Source organism: Saccopteryx leptura, chromosome 6 (assembly GCF_036850995.1).
Source record: "Saccopteryx leptura isolate mSacLep1 chromosome 6, mSacLep1_pri_phased_curated, whole genome shotgun sequence".
Taxonomy (NCBI): Eukaryota; Metazoa; Chordata; class Mammalia; order Chiroptera; family Emballonuridae; genus Saccopteryx; species Saccopteryx leptura.
The window spans coordinates 59,634,558-59,657,281 of record NC_089508.1 but is presented as its reverse complement, the minus strand read 5'-3'; the positions used below and the strand labels follow the sequence as shown (position 1 = coordinate 59,657,281).

The window sequence follows — 22,724 nt, the reverse complement described above, 5'->3', positions numbered from 1 at the left end:
TAGGTGTACAGAGAGATTTTGTAAATGATCTCTGTACTTGTGTGATTAGCATAAAACCAAGATGGCCGATGGTACTGTGTTGTAAATGCAGAAGAGGAAGGAGACTTGGATTCTCTGACCGTCCCCCATACCTATGGAGAAATGGGTGAATAGTTAGCCAGGTGTAGGGAGAGAAAGATTAAATTAAACCTTTTTAATACTAATGGGCCATTTACAGGTATTTGTCCCCATGGAAACTACCTCTCCCCTCCTGAAAGCATGTAGTTAATGTATGTATCTCTGGACACAGGAATAACAAATGAACACTAGAAATTATAGGAATGTCTTTTAGTATGTAAAGTGACATTTTTACCATTATGTTGCCTTGTAAGTTTTTTTTTTAAATTAATTAATTTATTTTTTTACAGAGACAAAGAGTGAGTCAGAGAGAGGGATAGACAGGGACAGACAGACAGGAATGGAGAGAGATGAGAAGCATCAATCATTAGTTTTTCCATTGCGCGTTGCAACACCTTAGTTGTTCATTGATTGCTTTCTCATATGTGCCTTGACAGTGGGCCTTCAGCAGACCGAGTAACCCCTTGCTTGAGCCAGCGACCTTGGGTCCAAGCTGGTGAGCTTTGCTCAAACCAGATGAGTCTGCACTCAAGCTGGCGACCTCGGGGTCTCAAACCTGGGTCCTTCCACATCCCAGTCTGACGCTCTATCCACTGCGCCACCTCCTGGTCAGGCTGTTGCCTTGTAAGTTTTAATGTAAAAGCGTTTTTTATGAATCTTATAGACAGATGTTATAAACTTGCTAATGAATTGTGTCCCATCCCCCTCCCTTCATCCTTTCCCCAAACCTGTATAGGAGAAAACAAAAGGTATAGGCTTACACAGTGATGTCAGATTTTTTTCCTCGCCCATGTATAATTAACGGTATATAACCAACCCTAGAATATTAATGAGACACACACGATTTGGGACTGACCCCTGTGTAAGCTATATGTGGCTGGCATATTTAATAAATTTCCTCCTTTAATAAAACTTTTCAAAAACTTATTTGGACTATGTGCCTCTACAAAAACCCACGGAATTGTGGATTGGGTACTTTATAACATAATAAATTCTCTTTTCCTCTAACAAAGTTATTTGAGTGTCTATCCTCTGTTGGGTCACTTTCCTACAACAACACTCAGCAATAAATTGGGTTTAAGTTTTGAGGCATGGGTAGGGGTTTGGTTCTGAAAAAAAAAAAGGCATGAAAAATGTAGGTAACTGCCTAACAACCAAAAACCAAAAGGAAACTCAGATCTGACTTTTCTGTTTCTTTTTCAAACATAACTGAAACAGACCGGGTGATGCTGGTAGGGAAGGTTAGAACGAGAACACTGGAATAGATTACACAAAATGGGCTGCAAGGATGAAAGTGCTAACGTGAATGTCAAGGAAAACACTGACATACTAGGGTAACACTGCAGGAGCACCCAGAGAATGGCTTCCTATTAGAAGGTCAAGCCAGGCAACTGCATCTTACAAGAAACTCCTTACCCAGGGTCAGTGTGTTGCCTCCCCAGTAAGAACAATCTATTGACATCACTTAAATTCCCATACAGGTATACAGCTCCAGCCCTACACTTCTGTAAGATTTCAGCAACTATTAACAACAGGAAAAAAGTTTAACCCATAACTTATTCCTTAAGAAATAGAAATTTCTATAATCATTTTAAGTTTACTATCAACATACCTGTCTCCTAACCATGATGTTGAACCTCCAAAGTAAAAGACCTTGATTTTTGACTGCAATCAACAAAATCCTAATTACTTTGTAATTTCAATTTCAATTTCCAAATCTGTAAAAAGGGAACAAAGTTCTTTCAGGGGTGTTTTGAGGATTTTCCAGAAGAATGTATGTAAGCCATGCTTGGTCTTATTCAAATAATGTAATGTTGGCTATTATCTTACAAACAAAAATTTCATTTCTGTGCTGCTAAGTGGATCAGATTTGAGCATTTGTTGCTTAAAATGAACACCCATTATACATACTAAAAAAAGGTTCTTTATATTATATCTAATTTAACATTTTAATGGGTTTATGAAAATAGCTGAAGATTACTGCCAACTCTATATTTCTCAGCGGAGAAAAGTGATTTTCCATCTGTATGTGGTAGCTTCAGCTCATTGGAGTAGGGCTGATCTGGGGTTGACTACAGTGGGGGGCTGTCAAGAGCCTATTCTAAATGAGAAACAGGGCCAGGCACTTACTAAAAATAGTTGATCTCGATTCACCTGTACTCAGCTGCTAAATCCCAGGTGCTCAGTTACCTTGTGCCTCATATACTCCATCTATATTTCAGAAATGCCACATTTTTCATTATAAGTTCCTACATTGACAAACACGAAACTTTTCCCCATCAAGTACACAAAGATATGACATACACTTAGTAGAAATTTTTATTAAAAGTCTTAAAACTGGCAAAATGTAACTATTCCTAATTTTGTTGTACTTTTGTTTTTAACATTGATGATTACTTTTTGGTCTTGTACTTTTAAAAAAGACTAAGTAACATTCTAATCCAGAATGTTTTTGCTCCTGCTGATGCTTTTATCAGCTATTACAATTGACAAAACTAACCAGCCTTTATTGAAATGAATGCATTCTCTAATTTCCTTTGCAAGGAACATTGTGTTCTTTCAAAATTCTTAGCAATAGCGCTATCAATTATTACCCACATCAAGTTTTAAAATGAGTTTATTAAAGAATGTTATCAGGAAGGCAACGATGTTTGATTTGTCATTAAAAAAAAGTTCTGTTTCTTCATGCTGTATAATAAAGGTAATGTATGAGGCTACAAAGTTATGAGCTTCTTCCTACCGGGTTCTGACAGTATAGCACAGTGTAGTCATTTCTGCAATGCTAGAATAAATAAAAAAGTCTCTTCTATGCTTCTCTTTAAAAAGTGATGATAACAACAGAAGATGGCATAAAAAAGCCATTTTTCTATTCATTCTGTAGTATTGGAGCCAGTATCTAGGAAACAGGAGAGAAAGAGTAAATTCAAAGAGCAATTTACTTTTAAATTTAATTATTTTAATACCTTAAAATAAAACAAGAACCAATGGTTGTGATGGTTGGAGGCATGGGGAAGAGGAGGGGAGCAAGGCTGAAGAGGGAAGCTGAGCAGGGACGTATGTACCTGGAGGATCTGAATAACTTTCCTTCTAAGGCAGAGGTAAAAACACAGTGCTTAGCTCTCTGTATTATGCTATAGCAGGGGTCGGGAACTTTTTGGCTGAGAGAGCCATAAACGCCACATATTTTAAAATGTAATTCCGTGAGAGCCATACAATGACCCGTGTACATTACGCATTATCCAATAAAAATTTGGTGTTGTCCCTGAGGAGAGCTGTGATTGGCTCCAGCCACCCGCAACCATGAACATGAGTGGTAGGAAATGAATGAATTGTAATACATGAGAATGTTTTATATTTTTAATGTTAATATTTTCTTTATTAAAGATTTGTCTGCGAGCCAGATGCAGCCATCAAAAGAGCCACATCTGGCTTGCGAGCCATAGGTTCCCAACCCCTGTGCTAGAGAAAATCCAAGTTATACTATATTTGGCTTACATAACTGCTAACAATCTTTTTTGTTTTTCAGGTCTTCTATTGTCTTTTTTCATTTTGAGAGAGAGAGAGAGAAAGAAAGGGGGGGAGGAGCAGGAAGCATCAACTCCCATATGTGCCTTGATCAGGCAAGCCCAGGGTTTCGAACTGGCGACCTCAACATTCCAGGTCGACAATTTATCCACTGCACCACCACAGGTCAGGCCTACTGTGCTAAAATTTTAAACCACAGGGGCTATAATATATAATCAGAAGAGAACTGTACTTAATTCCTGGTGAGAAACAGACCAGAAATCTAGCCACTCTCACTTTTTTCTCTGCTCTTCTATCAGGAACTTTATTTCAGAAAGCTGATTCTTAGGAAACATGGGTTTATTTCATAATAGTACCACATATATCTGATTACTAAGAAATGGTATTTTCTTAATTACTTAAACTTCAACCTTTAAATGCTAAGCCATTTATTTATGTGTTAATTTTGAAAAAAAAATTTCTAAGATTGTATTCTTTTCTGCTGACATAAGAGTACATGATACATAAGCTAAACTCTTGAATACTCAACAATTTTTCCTTTGATGATTACTATAATGTGTTCTAAGTAGGGCAAGTTCCTTAGAAGCCAATGCAATAAATATGGCTGTTCTTCTATTTTTCGTCCACTTAAGTTTGAAATAACAGAGAACTTGTACCTTTAAGCAAGAGTAATATATATAAGCCCAGCAGAAAGGAGCTCCTACAAGTAATATACAACATGTGTGTTTGAACTCAGTAAGTTTATCCAAGGAGGCCTTCTTTACTGACTTTTTGGTTCTTAACTATATTTCCAGTGATTTAAAATGACACTCTACTAGTCCACATCTGTGCTGTCCAATATGGTAGCCAATGGTTAGTTATATGCAGCTATTCAAATTAAAGTTAGTGAATAAATTAAATAAAAACTAAAAATTTAAGTTTCTCAGTTGGACTAACAGTGGTTGGCAAACTCATTAGTCAACAGAGCCAAATATCAACAGTATGATGATTGAAATTTCTTTTGAGAGCCAAATTTTTTAAATTTAAACTATATAGGTAGGTACACTGTTATTAACTTAATTAGGATATTCCTATGCTGGCCAAAGAGCTGCATGTGGCTCGTGAGCCGCGGTTTGCTGACCACTGGTAACACATTTCGAATTCTTAATAGCCTTACGGAGCTACTGGAAATTGCAGACAATGAACACTTCCATCAGTACAGAAGTTTTACTGAGATGTGCTGGGATACATCAACTCACTTTGATAAGTCAAGGAGTTATATTTTAATGTCCAAATTCTACATTTTAGTAAAAACTTAAAAATCTAAAGGTTAGGAAGATGCTGTTAGCCTATATTACTTTTTAAAAAATAAACAAAAGTATACATTATCTGAAATATAGAAATGTTATCTTGTGAACAAGTAACTGTAACATTGTTCCTTGCTGTAATGACAAAAAGGATGTATACTGCTCACAAAAATTAGGGGATATTTAAAAATGAATATGAAGCTATATAAAATATCCCCTAATATTTGTCAGCAGTATATTTGATGACCATATTAAAAAGCCATATGCTTTTAAAGTTCTTAGAAGGATTATAGTTAACTTTTTCAGGGTACAAGTAATTGTAACATTGCTAGTTTCAGAGGCTTTCTGACATCTGGACATCTGGAAGACGAATCCCTCAAAAAGAAATCAGGTTTAAGAATTGACATGTTTGAAAATGATGTACTGCATTTGCAAATGTGTATGTGCACACATATATTAATGTAAAAATATAAGACTAGGTCACACAAAAAAACATTAAAAGTGATGTTATCTTTAGATGTTCTCACAAGTTTTTCTTCTGGGTGCGTTAGCTATCTCTACATTTTTCCAGTAATTATTTCTTTTGAAACACAAAGTATAGAAAACAAAAACCCCCCAACATATAACCTGAGAAATGCAGGGAATTACTTTCTATATTTCTCTTTCTCTTACTTTTCAAAACTGCCCTTCATGGACAGTGACAGCCTTCTCTACTTAATTTCAGGCACAGCTGCCTTAAACAAATGGTTCAGATCATAAAGTAAAATTAAGTACGTATTTAAAATACCATTAGTGCCCTGGCTAGATGGCTCAGTGGTAGAGCACTGGCCTGGCGTGTGGATATCCTGGGTTCGATTCCTGGTCAGGGTACACAGGAGAAGTGAGCATCTACTTCTCTACCCTTCCCCCTTTCCCTTCCCTCTGTCTCTCCCCTCCCACAGCCAAGGCTCCACTGGAGCAAGTTAGCCAGCCCTGGCATTGAGGACGGCTCCATGGTCTCTGCCTCAGGCGCTGCTAGAATGGCTCCAGCTGCAACAGAGCAACACCCCAGGTGGGCAGAGCATCACCCCCTGGTAGGCATGCCGGGTAGATCCCAGTCAGGCACATGTGGGAGTCTGTCTCCCTGCCTCCTGCTTCTTAATTAAGACAAATACACTTAGCAAAAAGAAAATAACTAATCATGGAACAGAAAGCAGAAATGTATAGTTTTTGAAACATTTAAGGACCTGAACAAGTTTCTTGGTCTGCTGTGGAAAATACACCTGCATGTACGTAATGGATTAGAGGAATGGATATTTATAATTAATGCTGAGATTCTTGTAGTTAATTAACATCTTAAACTACTACTTTAAAAATATAAAATGTATATGTACCCAGCAACACAGAAACCACAGGACAGACCTACTGTCAAAATTAAACATGTTCTTAAAGAAAAAGGTGGTTGTGAAGAAGCCTGATAAACACTTCAAATTTGCAGCTGAATTTCCCCCCCACACAAATTCAATCTGGAAGGAGTCTACATGTCATATGAAATGTTTACACTAAAGTCAGTAAAAGGTCTGTTTGAGATGTGGAATTCAGAATCTTGCTTAGATAGAAGCTAAGTCTCTACCTGGGAGTGAATTACTGATACTTTCCATCTTACTTTCAGATGAAGATTTTCCAAAGACTCATAAAAACAAGATTTCAAGTAGTTTTGCTTTCATAGTAATTAGGTGAACACTTACTTTTACCATCACAGGCTACAATTTTCACTTTATCCACTTTAATAAGTTCTGTCACCTCTCTGAATTCAACATCATTCAATACAAAAGTCCACACATTATCGCAGAATCTGTACGTATTTAGAGAGCCCTTTAAAACAAAACATTCAGACATAATATGAAAAGTCATTTTTCCTCACATTTTTCTTCAAAGCAATTTGAGACTCAACCACCAAACACATAATTCTTAACAGTATGATTTTAGGTAAATAACCTAGCTTAAGATTTTAATTTTCATCCTAACAATTAAAAAAAAATCCCTAGATAAATTTGCTAAGGAGAGTTAAGTTTTTAGTTAGCAGATTATTTTCGGCACTGTAACAGTCTGCAAATTGCTTACCTGAAATCTGAAGAAAGCTGAACAGAAATTTGAACTTGTATTTCTACTGCCCTCATGTGGCTAAATTATGAAACTTCATTAGAATTTTTATATACACGCTTTTAAAAGAACATGTATTATTGTGTTAATTTTCTGCAATTGTACAAAAGCAGAGATTTCCTAGAAATGTTAATTTTAATCCTGTGATTTAGCTCAGGTGAATTACTGTATTAGCCACTAAGGCTACAATATTATTGTCCTGTGTAACTGACATTCTTCTCATTCAAGTTTTTTGTTTGTTTTAGGAGCAGGAGCTTTAAAAACATAACCTTACAGGAGTACTCTTGTCCTTAAAACCTGCAGATAGTATTTCAGGCCTTTGAAATCTCAGTAATTCTTCAAGAAATGTAACCAAACACACAGAGGCTGATTTGTGAAACAATGTAATAAAAAAATCTAAAACTCTGTATCTCACATTAAGTAGATGTACTTAGTATCAAGGTATAAAGTATAATTTCATTATTATGATACATGTTCCAGAATTTGATTGAACCATTTCTTCTTTTCAGGACTAATAAACATGTAGAGTTCCTAAAAACCATTGCTGTAACAACTGCTGGTGCAGGCTTCTAGGTTTAGGAAAATATCCTTACCCTGAAATTGACTCTGTTCCTGACCCTCTGAGCCAATGCTGAATTTATAGCCTTGTCAAACTGAAGTAGAACTTGGAGGGCGAGTTGGGGGGTGATCTGTTGAGACTGAGGAAAAGCAAAGGTCACAAATCAGAAAAGCATTCAAGACAAATGAACAATACAAATTTTATCATAAAAAATTTCACTGAGGCTAACTAGAGCCTCTAAAATAGCATCCCTTATTTCCTTTGCCATAACGGACAAGAAGCAAAGCCTGACAATATTTTCTTGCATTATACTGACACATTTTGAAAAGAAAAGATGCAGTTATGTTACAACGCCTACACATAACTTTGACTATCATTTCTTCATAGCATTTGGGAAGAGGCATTCAATAAATTGAAGAAACCAAGTTTCTTTCTTTCTTTTTTTTTTTTGCATTTTTCTTAAGCTGGAAACAGGGAGAGACAGTCAGACAGACTCCCGCAAGCGCCCTACTGGGATCCACCTGGCACGCCCACCATGGGGCGACGCTCTGCCCACCAGGGGGCGATGCTCTGCCCATCCTGGGCGTCACCATGTTGCGACCATCCTGGGTGTCGCCATGTTGCGACCAGAGCCACTCTAGCGCCTGGGGCAGAGGCCACAGAGCCATCCCCAGCGCCCGGGCCATCTTTGCTCCAATGGAGCCTTGGCTGCGGGAGGGGAAGAGAGAGACAGAGAGGAAGGTGCGGCGGAGGGGTGGAGAAGCAAATGGGCGCTTCTCCTGTGTGCCCTGGCCGGGAATCGAACCCGGGTCCTCCGCACGCTAGGCCGACGCTCTACCGCTGAGCCAACCGGCCAGGGCCCAAGTTTCTTTTAACTAAAAAATATAAGACCAATAATGTATTTTTAAAAGTTTAATACATCTTATTGAAGCTCATTAAATATATAAAAACAAATGGAAATACTTAATGTTCTTAGATGAGAGGTTCACATTAAGTAGAAGAAATTAGAAAAAATTAACCTAAAAGTAAAATATAAATTCAAAATTCTAATTTAAGCAAAAAAATAATTTAAATCTCAAACAACTATTAAATTGTTAGTTTATCTTAAAGCTATGTAGAATATGCCTTTCTTTATTATTTATTGATTTTTAGAGAGGAGAGGAGGGAAAGAGGGAGGGAGAAAGAGAGGAAGGGAGAGGGAGAGAAAGAGGGAGAAGGAGAGAGGGAAGGAGAAAGAGGGAGAGAAAGGGAGAAGGAGAAAGGGAAGAAGAAAGAGAAGGAGAGAAGGGGAGAGGGAGAGAGAGGGAGAGGGAGAGAGGGAGGGATAGAGGGAAGAGGGAGAGAGGTAAGAGGAAGAGAGAGGGGCAGAGAAAGGGGGAGAGGGACAGAGAGGGAAGAGGGAGAGAGAGAGGGTAGAAAGGGAGAGGGAGAGAGAGAGAAAGAAGGGGGGATAGAGAAATGAGAAGCATCAACTCATGGTTGCTTCTCGCATATACCTTGACCAGACAAAGCTGGGGTTTTGAACTGGTGACCTTAGCATTCCAGGTCAACATTTTATCCACTGTGCCACTACAGGTCAGACAGAATATGCTTTTCTTATACACATATGCTTTTCTTATACACATGAGAAAACCAACACTCTAATCTTTACGTTTAACAAAAGTCTTTGAAAATTAGGATATATTAATTAGGATAATATTAAACTATATCATTCAATCATTACATTTTATGTCCCATAGTCAGGATGGCATAAATGCATAGGAATTTGAGATTATTAATCTGAATACTGATTTACTGGGCCAAGTAGTCTAAGATATTTAAGCTCTTTGCCTAGAGTAAGGGATATGACAGGAATTATTATGGACCCCTTTAAATAAAAATGTTGATTTTTATTTTCTTACCTGTATAAGCTCATCAAGGCTTTCCTGAAGACTGTTTCCCAAAGTGGTATTTCTGTATAACTGATATGCCATGGCTTAGGAGGAAGAAACTGTTTTTCTTATTCAGTCTTGCATTGATGTCCTAAAATTTTAATATAAAAGTATTAAAAAAACATTATAAATCATGTTATGTAGTATACTTCATATTTTCTAATATATATTATCAGAATTCTTAGTAATAGAAAGTTACTATATAATAATTTTAGAATTACAAGGAATAGTTAAAAATGATTTTTTGAATTATGTTACTTTGACATAGGCATTTATATTCCTTTATATATATTAAAATGTACATCTTTACCATTTCTTTCAAAAGTTTGCGTTTTGACCTAGCCTAGAATTCCCCATATACCAACCCCTGTTACTGACTCTCAGTCACTGACTCAATCTTCAGCTCATATGTGCATGCCTTTCTCTCATCTTCCTGTTCTCTTCAAGTTTGATATTTATAGAGCACTTACCAAGAAGATATAGCACTGTGACAGGTACTAGGGAGAAGATAAATATACACTCCTGACCTAAAAATTATACCAGACATATATATATAAAAAAGAGCTAAATTCAAAAGATAAAAACTGTGATTGAATTATAGTGTACTATGAAGTTCAACTGTGAACTGAACAAGTTGGTTCACAAAAGATTCCTGATTCGGCCCTGGCCGGTTGGCTCAGTGGTAGAGCATCGGCCTGGCGTGCAGAAGTCCCGGGTTCGATTCCCGGCCAGGGCACACAGGAGAAGCGCCCATCTGCTTCTCCACCCCTCCCCCTCTCCTTCCTGTCTCTCTCTTCCCCTCCCACAGCGAGGCTCCATTGGAGCAAAGATGGCCCGGGCGCTGGGGATGGCTCCTTGGCCTCTGCCCCAGGTGCTAGAGTGGCTCTGGTCACAACAGAGTGACGCCCCGGAGGGGCAGAGCATCGCCCCCTGGTGGGCGTGCCGGGTGGATCCCGGTCGGGGGCATGTGGGAGTCTGACTGTCTCTCCCCGTTTCCAGCTTCAGAAAAACACACACACACAAAAAAAAGATTCCTGATTCTTCAAGCTAGTCTTTAGTCAAGCAAAGGAAGAAAGTCATCCTAGGCTGAGTTAGGAGTGGGTACTTCTCCTATTTTAAAAAAGTCTCAGCCCACTTCCCTCGTCAGCTACACTTTTGTGTAGCTCTTTGCAGCAAAACTTGTAAGAGTTGTCTGTACTTACTGTCTCTCTTTCCTTTTCTCTCATTTATCTTGAGCTCACTCTTCCAGCACTCAAATGAAACAGATGGTAACGGCCATCAGTGGTATGGCTAAAGCTAATCCTCACCTCAGTCTTCACCAGACTTAAGCATTTGACACAGTGATCACTCTCTCTTCTTTGATAAAGGATTTTGGCTTAACTTCTGGGACATCGTGGTTTTTGGGTTGTTTGTTCTCTTAAACTCACTGGTTCATCCTTCTCAATATTGATCCTCTTCTCCCTGAACTCTTAATGTCACAAGATACCATCTTGTGACATTAAGAAATGGTTGTCTGCTTTCTGTCTATGCTCATTCCTTAGTCATAACATTCAGTCTCATGGCTCTAAATACTATTGCTGATGATTCCCAAATTCATATACTAGCAAAGACCTCTTCCCCTGAACTCACTCCTGGATTCAACTGCTTACTCAACATTCTACTTGTCCTTCCCCTCCATAGGTCTGTGGGCTTAGGCAAAAACCTCTGAAGTAACCCCTTCTCCCCAAGCTCTCCTCTACATTCAATTCCTAGCAAATCCTGTAAACTCCATTTTCAAAATGCATTTGGAATCCAACCATTTCTCACCATTTGTATTATCACCCTCATCAGTAACACTATCATCTGTCATTTGGATTACTGATATAGCTTCCTAATTAGTTTCCCTGCTTCCATGCCTGCCCCCTACACTCTAATCCCAACTCAACTGGTAGGTGATTTTTAAAATATAGGTTAGGTTCCTGGCCGGTGGCTCAGTGGTAGAGCATTAGCCCAGCATGTAGATGTCCTGGATTCGATTCCTGGTCAGAGCACACAGGAGAAGTGACCATCTGCTTCTCCACCCCTCCCCCTCTTCCTTCTTTCTTTCTCTCCTTCCCTTCTTGCAGCCATGGCTCAGTTGGAGCAAGCTGGCCCTAGGCACTTAAAATAGCTCAGTTGCTGAGCAATGAAGCAATGGTCCCAGACCAGCAGAGCATCACCCTCGTAGCATGCTTGCCAGGTGGATCCTGGTTGGGGTGCATGTGGGAGTCTATCTGCCTCCCTACTTTTCACTTAAGAAAAAGAAATAAATAAATAAAAACATAGGTTAGAACATAACTCTTCCCTGCTCAAAACCTCCAGTGGCTTCCATTTCACTAGTTCTTACAATAATCTGCTACCTATTATCTGAGTTTACCATCTTTCCCTTGTTCTCTCCCTTCTCCAGACACACTGGCTTCCTTGTCCTTAGACCATGACAGATGTTCTTCAGCCTTTGAAAGCCTTTGTAAAGGCTGTTCTTTCTACTGGAACACTGTTCCTCCACGTATGCATTTGTTCTCTTAATTTCTTCAAGTACTGTACATATTTAAGGAGGCCTAAACTGTTCATATTTAAACACCAACTCCTGCCCTGGCCAGGTTAGAGTGTTGCCCTCATATACCAAGGTTGTCGGTTTAATCTCCGGTCAGGGTACATACAAGAATCAACCAATGAATGCATAATAAGTGAAACAACAAATTGATGTTTCTCTCTCTCTCAAATAAAAAACCAACTCCCACCTGGAACTTCCCAATCCCCCTATCCCTGCTACGTTTTTTGATGGTACCATCATCTTCTAACATATTATATAATTTATTTATTTATATTTATTTTCCATATCCTCCAATAAAATGTTAATTTATCCCAAGGCCAGCACTTTTGTCTGTTTTGTTCACTGAAGTAAACCAGATGTCTATAACAGCAATTTTCAAGTGGTGTACCACAAGAATTTTTTTTTAAATGTGAGGAGGGGAGACAGTGAGACAGACTCCCGCATGCACCCCAAATGAGATCCTCCCAGCACCCCCTATCTGGGCCCATGCTCAGACAAACTGAGCTATTTTTAGCACCTGAGGCTGATGTCTGGACCAATTGAGCCACTGGCTGTGGGAGAAAAAGAAGAGAAGGGGGAGAAGGAGGAGGAGAGAAGCAGATGGTTGCTTCTCTTGTGTGCCCTGACCAGGAATCGAACCTGGGACGTCCATATGCCGGGCTGACCCTGTATCCACTGAGCTAGCCCACCAGGGCCCCACAAAAAATTTTAAAACACGCACTGACTACTTTTCCCTTAGACTGTCAAATTAAAAAACAATGACAACAGCCAACACAATAATAGCCATCTGGTGTGAATGAATAAAAATATAGCTATTTTATTTTTGTCAGTCTGGCAAAAACATATTTTTTGGTGTGCTGCAGAATTTTAATAATTAGTTTGTGTGCCATGACATGAACTCAGGAATAAAACTTATACCTGTATGGCCAATTAATCTATGACAGAGAAGTTAAACTATACAGTGGTATAAAGAGTCTCTTCAATACCTGGTGTTAGGAGAACTGGACAGATACATGCAAAAGAATGAAACTGGATTAATTTCTTACACCACATACAAGAACAAACTCAAAATGAATTAAAGACTTAAACATAAGACCCCAAAACATAAAACTCCTAGAAAAAACACAGGCAGGAAACTCTTTGGCATCACTCTTTACTAATATATATTTTTTGGATATTTCTCCTTGGGCACCAGAAATAAAAGAAAAAATAAAGAAACAGGACTGCAACAACCTAAAGCATTTTTGCACAGCAAAGGAAACTAACAACAAAATGAAAAGACAGTGTACAGAACGGGGGAAAGTATCTGCCAATGACACATCTAATAAAGGGATAATATTTAAAAACTATATTTACAAACTTAACATCCCAAAACCAAACATTCCAATTAAAAACCTGGGCAGAGAACCTGAACAGACACTTCTCCAAAGAGGACATACAGATGGATGATAAACATATGAAAAGATACCCAGCCTGGCCTGTGGTGGCGCAGTGGATAAAGCGTCGACTTGGAATGCTGAGGTCGCCAGTTTGAAACCCTGGGCTTGCCTGGTCAAGGCACATACAGGAAGCACTACTACGAGTTGATGCTTCCAGTTTCTCAGTTTCTCCCCACTCTTTCTCTCTTCCTCTCTCCCCTCCTCTTTCTAAAAGTCAATAAATAAAATCTTAAAAAAGAAACAGTTGCTCAACATCACTAATCATTAAGGAAATGCAAATTAAAACCACAATGAGATAGCACCTCACACCTGTCAGAATGCTTATTACTAATATTTCAACAAACAAGTGTTGGTGAGGATATGGAGAAAAAGGAATCCTCCTGTACCGATGGTAGGAGAGCAAATGGTGTAGGCACTATGAAAAACGGTATCGAGGTTCCTCAAAAAATTAAACAGAATTTCCATATGACCCAGCAATTCCACCTCTGGGTATTTATCCAAAGAAATCCAAAACACCAACTCAAGAAGACAATGTTCATTGCAGGATTATTTACAATAGCCAAGATATGGCAGCCACCTAAGTGTCCACCAACAGACAAATGAATAAATAAGATACATACACACAATGGAATATTGCTCAGGCATAAAAAAGAATGACATCTTGCCATTTGCAACAACATGGATGGACCTATAGGGTATTATGCTAAATGAAATAAGTCAGACAGAGAAAGACAAATACTTACTATTTCACTTACACGTGGAATCCAAAAAACAAAATAAATGAACAAACAAAACAGAAACAGACTCACACTGAGAACAGGAGGGGGTTTAGAGGGCTGGATGAAAAGGATGAAGGGATTAAGACGTACAAATTGCCAATTATAAAAACAGTCACGGGGATGTAAAGTACAGCATAGGGAATATCGTCAATAATATTGTAATAGCTACGTATGGTGTCATATGGGTTCTAGACTTATTGGGGTGATCACTCTGTATATGATATAAACATCTAATCACTATGTTGTAGGCCTAAAACTAATACACTATTGTATGTCAACTGTAATTGAAAGAAAATTATAAAAGCAATCTTGAAAAAGAAGAGCTGGAGGTATCAAGCTTCCTGATTGATTACAAATCTATACTAATCAAAACACTATGGAATTGGCGTAAAAAGACATAATGGCATATTTCTAGTCACAAACATCACCACACTTCTAACTAAAGACCCCCAAACACTTCTAATATTAAACATTGAAATAAATGTAAGCCATACCTAAATTTATGAAAGAGTAATAAGAAGTGTATGGTCATTATTTTCCAACTTGCTTGGCGTCATGAATGGCTAGAGCCTATCCCAGCAGCTTGGGGTGCAACGTGGGTACCATCCCTGGACAGGACACCCTTCCAATATAAGGTGCACTCACACCCGCTCACATTCAGACTGAGACAATGCAGACAGGCCAATTCACCTAACGTGCGCATCTCTGGGATGTGGGAGGAAACCAGCGCACCTGGAGAAACCTATGCAGACATGAGAAGAACATGCAAACTCCACAGGTAGTGGCTCTGGCGGGAATCAAATTTTTTTTCTTCTCATTCACATTATAACCAAACGACGTTATTTGAGACCCTGCAGTATACACAATGGAATAATTACTATTCAGCAATAAAACAAGAATAAAACCCTGCCAGTTATGACAGCATGGATGGCCCTTGAGAGCATTATAGTAAGTGAAATAAGTCAGAAAGAGAGAGACAAACACTGTATGATCTCACTTATATGTAGAATCTAAAGAACAAAACAAACAGCTCAGATACAGAGAACACATTGATGGTTGGGGGTTGTGGGGGCTGGTGTCAAAAGGTACAAACTTCCACGTATAAAATAAGACCTGGAGATAGAACGTATAGCAATGATTTTCAACCTTTTTCACCTCATGGCACACATAATTACTTTGAGGAACACCAAAAATATATTTTTTGTTGGTCTAAGAGAAAAATAGGTATAATTTTGATCCATTCACACCAGGCAACTATTGTTGTGTTAGCTGTTGTTATTCTTTTATTTGACAATCTAAAGGAAGGGAGGTCAGTGCCCCTGACTAAATAGAATTTGCATGTTTTAAAAATTCTTGCGCACACCAATGCCTCTTGGCAGCACACGGGTTGAAAATCACTGATGTATATAGAGCATGGTGACAGTAGTTAATAATACTGTAATGCATATTTGATAGTTGCTAGGAGGGTAGATCTTAAAAATCATCACTAAGAAAATATTTTTTTAATGATGGTGATCATTTACAATATACACCAATATCAAATCATTATGTTGAAACGAATACAATCTTAGGTCCATTAGTCAAAAATAGCTGTTATTTACACGTTTATTATAATTACTTGCTTTAATGATCTTTGATTCCTGATTTCTTGTGTAATACTAAAATATTTTAGATGAGTTATCAGCCATATAAATCAGTACTTTCATTCTGCACTTTAGGAAATTAAATGAGAAGGCTCTTCGTTTGGAAGTAACTATCAAGTCCTAGTCCTTCTTGATCAAACCATCCAGTTAAATTCGTTCCGTTGTCGGAGTTCGCATGAAGTTGGAAGGTGGACTTCAAACAAGCGAAGCCCAGGAATGAGACACTTAGGGAATGCCCCGCTATCCGGCACCCGCACCCCGAAACCCTGGCCACCACTCGGCGCCGGGTTCCGGCGCTGGCCCTCCCCCAGGACCTTCAGCGGGCGCCGGCGGAGAGCAAGCTGCCCGCACGAGACGCACCGTCTCCCGCCGCCTTGGTCCGTGCCCTTGCCTTTCCGGGTACCGGCCCGGCACTGAACTTGTAACGGGTCGACCGGGACCCGCGGGGGAAGGGCCTCGTCTTTCCTGCAGCCCTCGGAAAAGACCCAACGGACCGCAGCCCCAGCTCTGGGAGGGACAGGGAGCGCGGGCACAGCTGGCCCCGTACCTGTGGGGAAGGCGCTTCCCGCCGCGGAGCAGACAGAAGCAGCACCGCCCGAAGCCCAGCAGGAGGTACCAACCACCTCTTCCGCAGCCGCAGAAACCGCAGAACTTCGCCAACGACCCGGAAGTGCTCGCAGAACCTGGAAATGGCGTTCAGACCGGGCCCAGGGAGACCCCGCCCACCACCTGCTCTCGCAGGCCGCTCAAGTTTTGCGAGGGGAGGGCGGGGTTGTGGGGAGAGGAGGAGCGTGAGGTCCCGGCTTTCAGCCTTGGGTGCGGGACAGGTAACCTTTTCCAGTACTGTATTTCTCTATGTATAAGACGCAACTTAATTTGGGGGCCTGAAATTTGAAAAAAAAAAAAAAGTATAGTGTTACATAAAGTTATTGAACTCAAGTTTTATTTATAAAATTCATACAACTCCTCATCACTGTCAAAACTCCCATCCATTAGCTTGTTCTCATCTGTCTGATGACGAATCACTATCTTCAACTATGAGCACAAAAACAAGCTCGAAAAAGTGGGAAATACCAAGTAAAAATAACCCACAACCACTGTATAAAACGCATCTAGTTTTTAGACCCCAAATCTTTCGAAAAAAGGTGCGTTTTATACATGGGGAAAACGGTAACTCACCAGGTTTACTAAATTGTTCATAAAGGAATTAAAACTTTTAATAATCCCCTTCATTGTAAAATGCACAATTAGGAAATGCAGGGCACATTTTATGCTGAGGTGTTCACAGTTAATACTGTTGAAGACCTTGCAATACTAAATAGGAGACAAATTCTGAGCAGATTATAGCAGGTATTTATTTACCATTCAAAACAGGGCTGCAATTCATTTAGCCCTGCAAGCTTTTAGTTTGATTCATTAAGGATTTTAATTTGAGAGAATTTGTATTTAAAATTTGTCCCTAATGTAAAACAAATACTTTAATTTATATTTTGAGTTTATATAATCCCAAATGCTATCCTGTGGATTAAAAGCCACAGTAATGTGCACAGCTGTTTGCCATTAAGTGGCTGAATAGCGATTAAAGAGTAAATGCAAAAACAAGTGCTACTAGATGGAACCTCCAAGCAGGTCTATAACCTAAACAGTTTCTCATTTTTGCCATGTTTCCTGCCACTTATTAAACTGATTTCATTGTTGGTTTTTCCCACTAAAATAATTCTAAATTATGAAACACGTAAATATTTTGCTTGTTTTCTTGGGGGGAGGGGGTGAGAGGAGGGGAAGATAGTGAGGGAGACTCCCACATGCACCTTTACTGGGATCTACCCAGCAACCCCATCGGGTCCAATGCTTGAATACTTAGCTATTTTTAGTGCCTGAGGCTGATCCACTCCAACAGAGCTATCCTCAGTGCCCAGGGCCATGGAGCCACAAACTGTAGGAGGGGAAGAGGGAGAGAAGCAGTCAATTCTCCTGTGTGCCCTGATGGAGAATCGATCCTGGGATGTCCATATGCAGGGCCTATTCTCTACCCACTGAGCCACTGGCCAGGGCACAAAGTTTTGATTATACTTAAGATGTTTAACAGGGGAACACTTTGTAAAATAAATGGTTGTCTGAACACTATGCTGTATACTTGAAACATACAAAATAATGTTGAAGGCAAACTGTAATTGAAAAATAAAGTTTAAAAAACTTCATTACAAAATTATAATACCCACTTGGAATTCAATTTAATGAGATCTTATTAATATTTATAAAATATCAGACTTTTAATAAAATATGGAAACTTGTTTAAAAAATACACACAAAAACAAGATAACATTAAAAGTAGGTGAACTCTTCACACACCTGAATAACAGAACAGGAAGCAGCAAATTATAGAAAGACAATGAAGAGTGAAGGTCTTAAACTATTCAAAAGACAAGATAACTCAATATAAAATTAAAAAAATGTGATAAGACAAAAAAAATTTCCAATTCATTTATTTAAATTCATTAACGTTGCAAAAATACAATGTGCAACAGATCAGGGCACGTTATTGTATTTCTAGCACATCAAAGGGAAACAAAATAATTACATCTTCTTTAGTAAATCGCAACAAATCCTAGTATTTCTTACAGGGACCACATAAACATCTTGCATACAGTCATCAGAACTGAATTTCTCACACTGTAAAATGAAAACACTAATCTAGACAACATCATCTGAATAGTAGTAAAATGATCACAGTACATTACATTTTGTTTAAATGGCAGTATGTGAACCAATGATAAGAAAAATAATTGAATTTTTGAAAGTGTCTTCATATGGAACAAATTCTGAATGGTGCTCTCTTTGAATGATGCCCCAAGGGCTGTGCAAGTCAGTGCCCTGAACACCAATATTTAAAAGCTAGGTGTATGTAATAAATAAACTGTTTAAGGGGCATAACTTTAGAAAGTCCATATATAGAAAGTGCAGTGGAGTAGCTAATTAATAGTTTTCCCAGTTTCTCCTTAGCCACACTGACTATGGAAACAAAATTTCAAAATGCATGTCTTAACTTCTTGTAGACTGTCTTACAAGAATCAGACAGTTATCTGAAGCAAACAGTTTAATATAATTCTTTAATTTGAAAACATCAAACTTTGATTTTCTTCTGGTGTTTGAGATCTGTTATTAAGTGCTTTATGTGAACTTTTTTCATAGCATTTAAAAAATAGTTCTCAAAACATAAGAAATTAAGTAGATCACATACAGTTACAACAAAATGACAGTTCTGTTCAAATTTTAGGGTCACTCCTTACTGTTCAACACATTATTTTCAATTACCATTTTAAAGGGAAGTTACATTACAGGAACTCACCACTGATCTAACTCCTTCAGAATCTTGGGACAGGAACGGGGTGTGTGTGTGTGTGTGTGTGTGTGTGTGTGTGTGTGTGTGTGTGTGTGTGTGTGTGTGTGTGTGTGTGTGTGTGTAAGGCTATCTAGGTAATTCTTCTAAATGGTGTGTGTGTGTGTATGTGTGTGTGTGTGTAAGGCTATCTAGGTAATTCTTCTATACTTAGAACACTGAGTAGATAATCTTCTGTTTCCTATGCAAGTCTAAATTCTCTCCCAGAAACCCAAATCACACAATTCTTGTTCCTTATGACTAGATAAACTCTTAACAGAATAGTTGGCCTAACTTGTTAGTACAGTAATTCCTCTACCGATCCCATCCTTCTGAGATCTGTGATCCACTTCTCAAAAATCTAAAAGGAAAAATACAGGCATGAAAACAAAACAGAATGGGGTAGCAATCTCTATTTTCAGCCTACCCCTCCTCCTTTCTGACTTGAGTCGTTAGCAATTTTCCACATGTAACATGGGAAGAGGAAAGATGAAGCTACTGTCATGATATATACACCATACCATCTCACCAGGAAACTGGCCTGTTTTACCAGATATATCCTAATGCTAATTTATCTATCAACTGAAGAAATCAAAACAGCCACTTCCTGCATTAAAACACTTTCAAATTCTCTGAGCACTCACATAAAACCAGCCAACTGCTAATGCCATAATTCATTTGCCAAGTCACCATCAAAAAACAAACCCATTACCCTTTTCAATTCTGTAATTGCAGTTGAAAAAATTCTAGCTAACAATATACTTGTCAATCCACATATTTCGGTGCTCAGTGCAGTTACTAAGTAGTGATGTCTATTTTGGAAGACTACATTAATATTTACCAACCATGAAATATGAAAAATAACCTGGTGCTAAACTTGTAATTTGTGAGCTACAATTGATGACCTTCTCTGTTCAAACTTGCTTCTGTATGAAGGGACAAAGAAGAGGGAAATATGAATCTTTATATTAGGTACTATCAGCTTTTTTCCTCCTCACAAATTCTATGTGGAGCCTGTAGGTTTTCCAGCTGGATATAAGAAAGGGTTCCAACAGCTGCCATACACAGTCCTTCCACAGACATTCTTTGATAACAGCTAACTCTTTATCCCTTTATAGTTTTCTTTCTCTTACTTCCTTGTTTTATCTTCCTTTCCAACTACCTGCTAGGCCCTACTTAGAATCTTATTTCTTTATTACCCACCCTGGTTAGTTAGCCTATTAAGCTTAAACTGTGGGGTCAACGTAGCATCTTTCCTTGGTGCTACTTTAACTAAGCAGAACACAAATTACTTTATATGAGAAACTGCTGACTAAAAAGAGGTACTTAGAGCCCATGTATAACCCCAAAAAGTAAAAGAAACATCAAATTAAACCAGTTAAATTAGACCCATGACCCCAGCAGAAAGACAAATAATATGTACTTTAACCTCAATGAATAATGGAAAATTAAAATTGAATGATGTAGGGAAAATTACAAATAACAAATTCTAACCTACTAGTTAGGACCTTAAGTCTAATAATTATGAAACATTTATTATAGGGCATGTCCCTATACCAGATTCCATTAAGGTCTAGGTTAGAGCAGGTATCCTCTGAATCATGTGATTCACAGCACATCCCTTTCGTAATATCCCAGTGTTATCACTGTTCCCTCTGAACTTTAATGTTCTAATAAAGTATAGGCTAATTCTACTTTAAAAAATATTTAGGAAAACATTTTTTGTAACAAGTTGTATCTGTGGTAAGGAACAATGCTTGCAAAAGGAAGAGTCAATAAACACAAAGTGTTCAAACTGAAGAATTGGGTACTCGATGTGGAGGAAAACCACCATTTAATAAAGCTCAGCCCATTTTGAGTGAGATGAAGACTTATAGATAAAAGGCTACTTAAAGTGCTCTAAAAATATAGACTAACCACAATATTATCCTCATATGGTGAAGTCAGAAGGAATGCCTAAATTATTGCTAATTTGCTTTTTCAGTACAAAGTGTTTCTATTCTAACACTTTAGCAGTAATAGGTTTCACTTTATTCACTATAATGACATTAGTTCAGGGTCTGCCTATAGCTGCTGGATCCAAGTCATGTCAGGGGGCACCGAAGAGCACCTCATCCTGGGGATGTTCCAGCATCATCCACAACTGGACTGAAGTTAGCATGCCAAGTTTATGACTGAAGAGGACAGAAAAGTAAGGAAATTTCTCTTTTGTAATAGAAACTTTATACTAAAAATGGCAATGGTAAAAGCCACATGTGTCTTCAGTCTAGGATAAAATAAATCTTAAAAGCTTAGCTCTCAGCCACTTCAATTTTGCTACTCCAGGACACTCTTCTGTAGATTACCATATAAGAAGGGCTGGAGTGTGGTGTGACCCTCAAATGAGGAGGGTACGAAGTTTAGCGAATGGATATGAGTCACACAAGTACATGACAGAATATTAGAACAATCTGTTCTTTCAGGCTGATTGTGTGGGCCGCTTTGGTTCTGTTTGGGGGCATTAGTACAATTTATTTCAATGTAGAGTCAAGGTACTTACCAAATTAAACAAGTTTATACGCTATATCAAATGTGTCATCCAAAACAGTATAATGCAATGATGTTTTAAGATTTAGAAAATAACTTAATCTACAGTACTGTCAACATGATTCAATAGGAAATGTGAAAACATACCATATCTGACTAGGTCAAACACCTACCAAGTTCAAATAACTGATATGGAAGTATTTTGGTAAAGTGCTCACATTGAGAGCAGTTAAAAAAGCAGCTCCTGTTTTCTATAAAAAAGTAGTGACAGTGAATAACTCATCACATTCTCCCAATAGTACACTGCACTCACACAAATTCAGGAGAGTGATACCCTGGACACAGCTTATTTCACATTAGTGAACAAATCTAAGATTTTTATAAAGGTCTGACCAATAGGCCAGAAGATAAAATGCCCATATGTACATATATATACAACCTCAATATTTAGCCTTTTAAGCTCTCTAATTCTAAAACTAGCTTTTTAAGTTGTCTATAAGTTTAGAAATGAAAAAGTGTACAATGCATTTGTATTTGTGCTTCTGAATTAAGAAATAATATATGTTAAGTGATAAAAAATGCTTACGATGGTACTAATCTATTTAGATTATATACATGACCTTTGGGTATTCATGACAACCAATTTAACTGTCCACCTTATGAGCCACTTTATTTTTTAAGTTACCTAGAAAATGTAGTTAACCATTTAGAAAACACACAAATTCTAACATGCACTTTACAAAATCATGGTCTTATTTACCTGCATATTCTTCCACAAGACAGGTGTACATTAAAAAATATTGCTCAAAACATAAAAATATATATT

General features: G+C 38.2%; 1 protein-coding gene and 1 long non-coding RNA gene across 3 annotated transcripts; one reads left to right on the top strand and one right to left on the bottom strand.

Annotated features, from left to right (window-relative positions):
• Window positions 1-2,718: 2,718 nt before the first annotated feature.
• GTF2A2 (general transcription factor IIA subunit 2) lies at window positions 2,719-16,695 on the bottom strand. 2 transcript variants are annotated; one of them, XM_066341529.1, is made up of 5 exons: window positions 16,541-16,695; window positions 9,531-9,651; window positions 7,664-7,768; window positions 6,656-6,782; window positions 2,719-3,013 (listed from the first exon to the last, which is right to left on the bottom strand). In XM_066341529.1, exons 2-5 carry the CDS (start codon window positions 9,600-9,602, stop codon window positions 2,988-2,990), a joined length of 330 nt encoding a protein of 109 aa, XP_066197626.1. In that variant the 5' UTR covers window positions 9,603-9,651; window positions 16,541-16,695; the 3' UTR covers window positions 2,719-2,987. The 2 variants fall into 2 exon arrangements, with proteins under 2 accessions (XP_066197626.1, XP_066197627.1); XM_066341530.1 differs by lacking the exon at window positions 16,541-16,695 and adding an exon at window positions 16,354-16,495.
• Window positions 16,696-18,334: 1,639 nt separating this feature from the next.
• LOC136407688 (uncharacterized) lies at window positions 18,335-20,053 on the top strand. The gene is made up of 2 exons (XR_010751994.1): window positions 18,335-19,470; window positions 19,529-20,053. It is a non-coding gene; the product is annotated as an uncharacterized lncRNA (long non-coding RNA).
• Window positions 20,054-22,724: the final 2,671 nt, after the last annotated feature.

Coding starts and splice junctions, on each gene's coding strand:
- GTF2A2 (XM_066341529.1), bottom strand. CDS start 9,602: ATGGCATATCAGTTATACAGAAATACCACTTTGGGAAACAGTCTTCAG. Junction 7,769..9,530: donor GCCTTGATGAGCTTATACAG/GTAAGAAAATAA, acceptor GCTTTTCCTCAG/TCTCAACAGATCACCCCCCA. Junction 6,783..7,663: donor GGAACAGAGTCAATTTCAGG/GTAAGGATATTT, acceptor TTTGTTTTAAAG/GGCTCTCTAAATACGTACAG.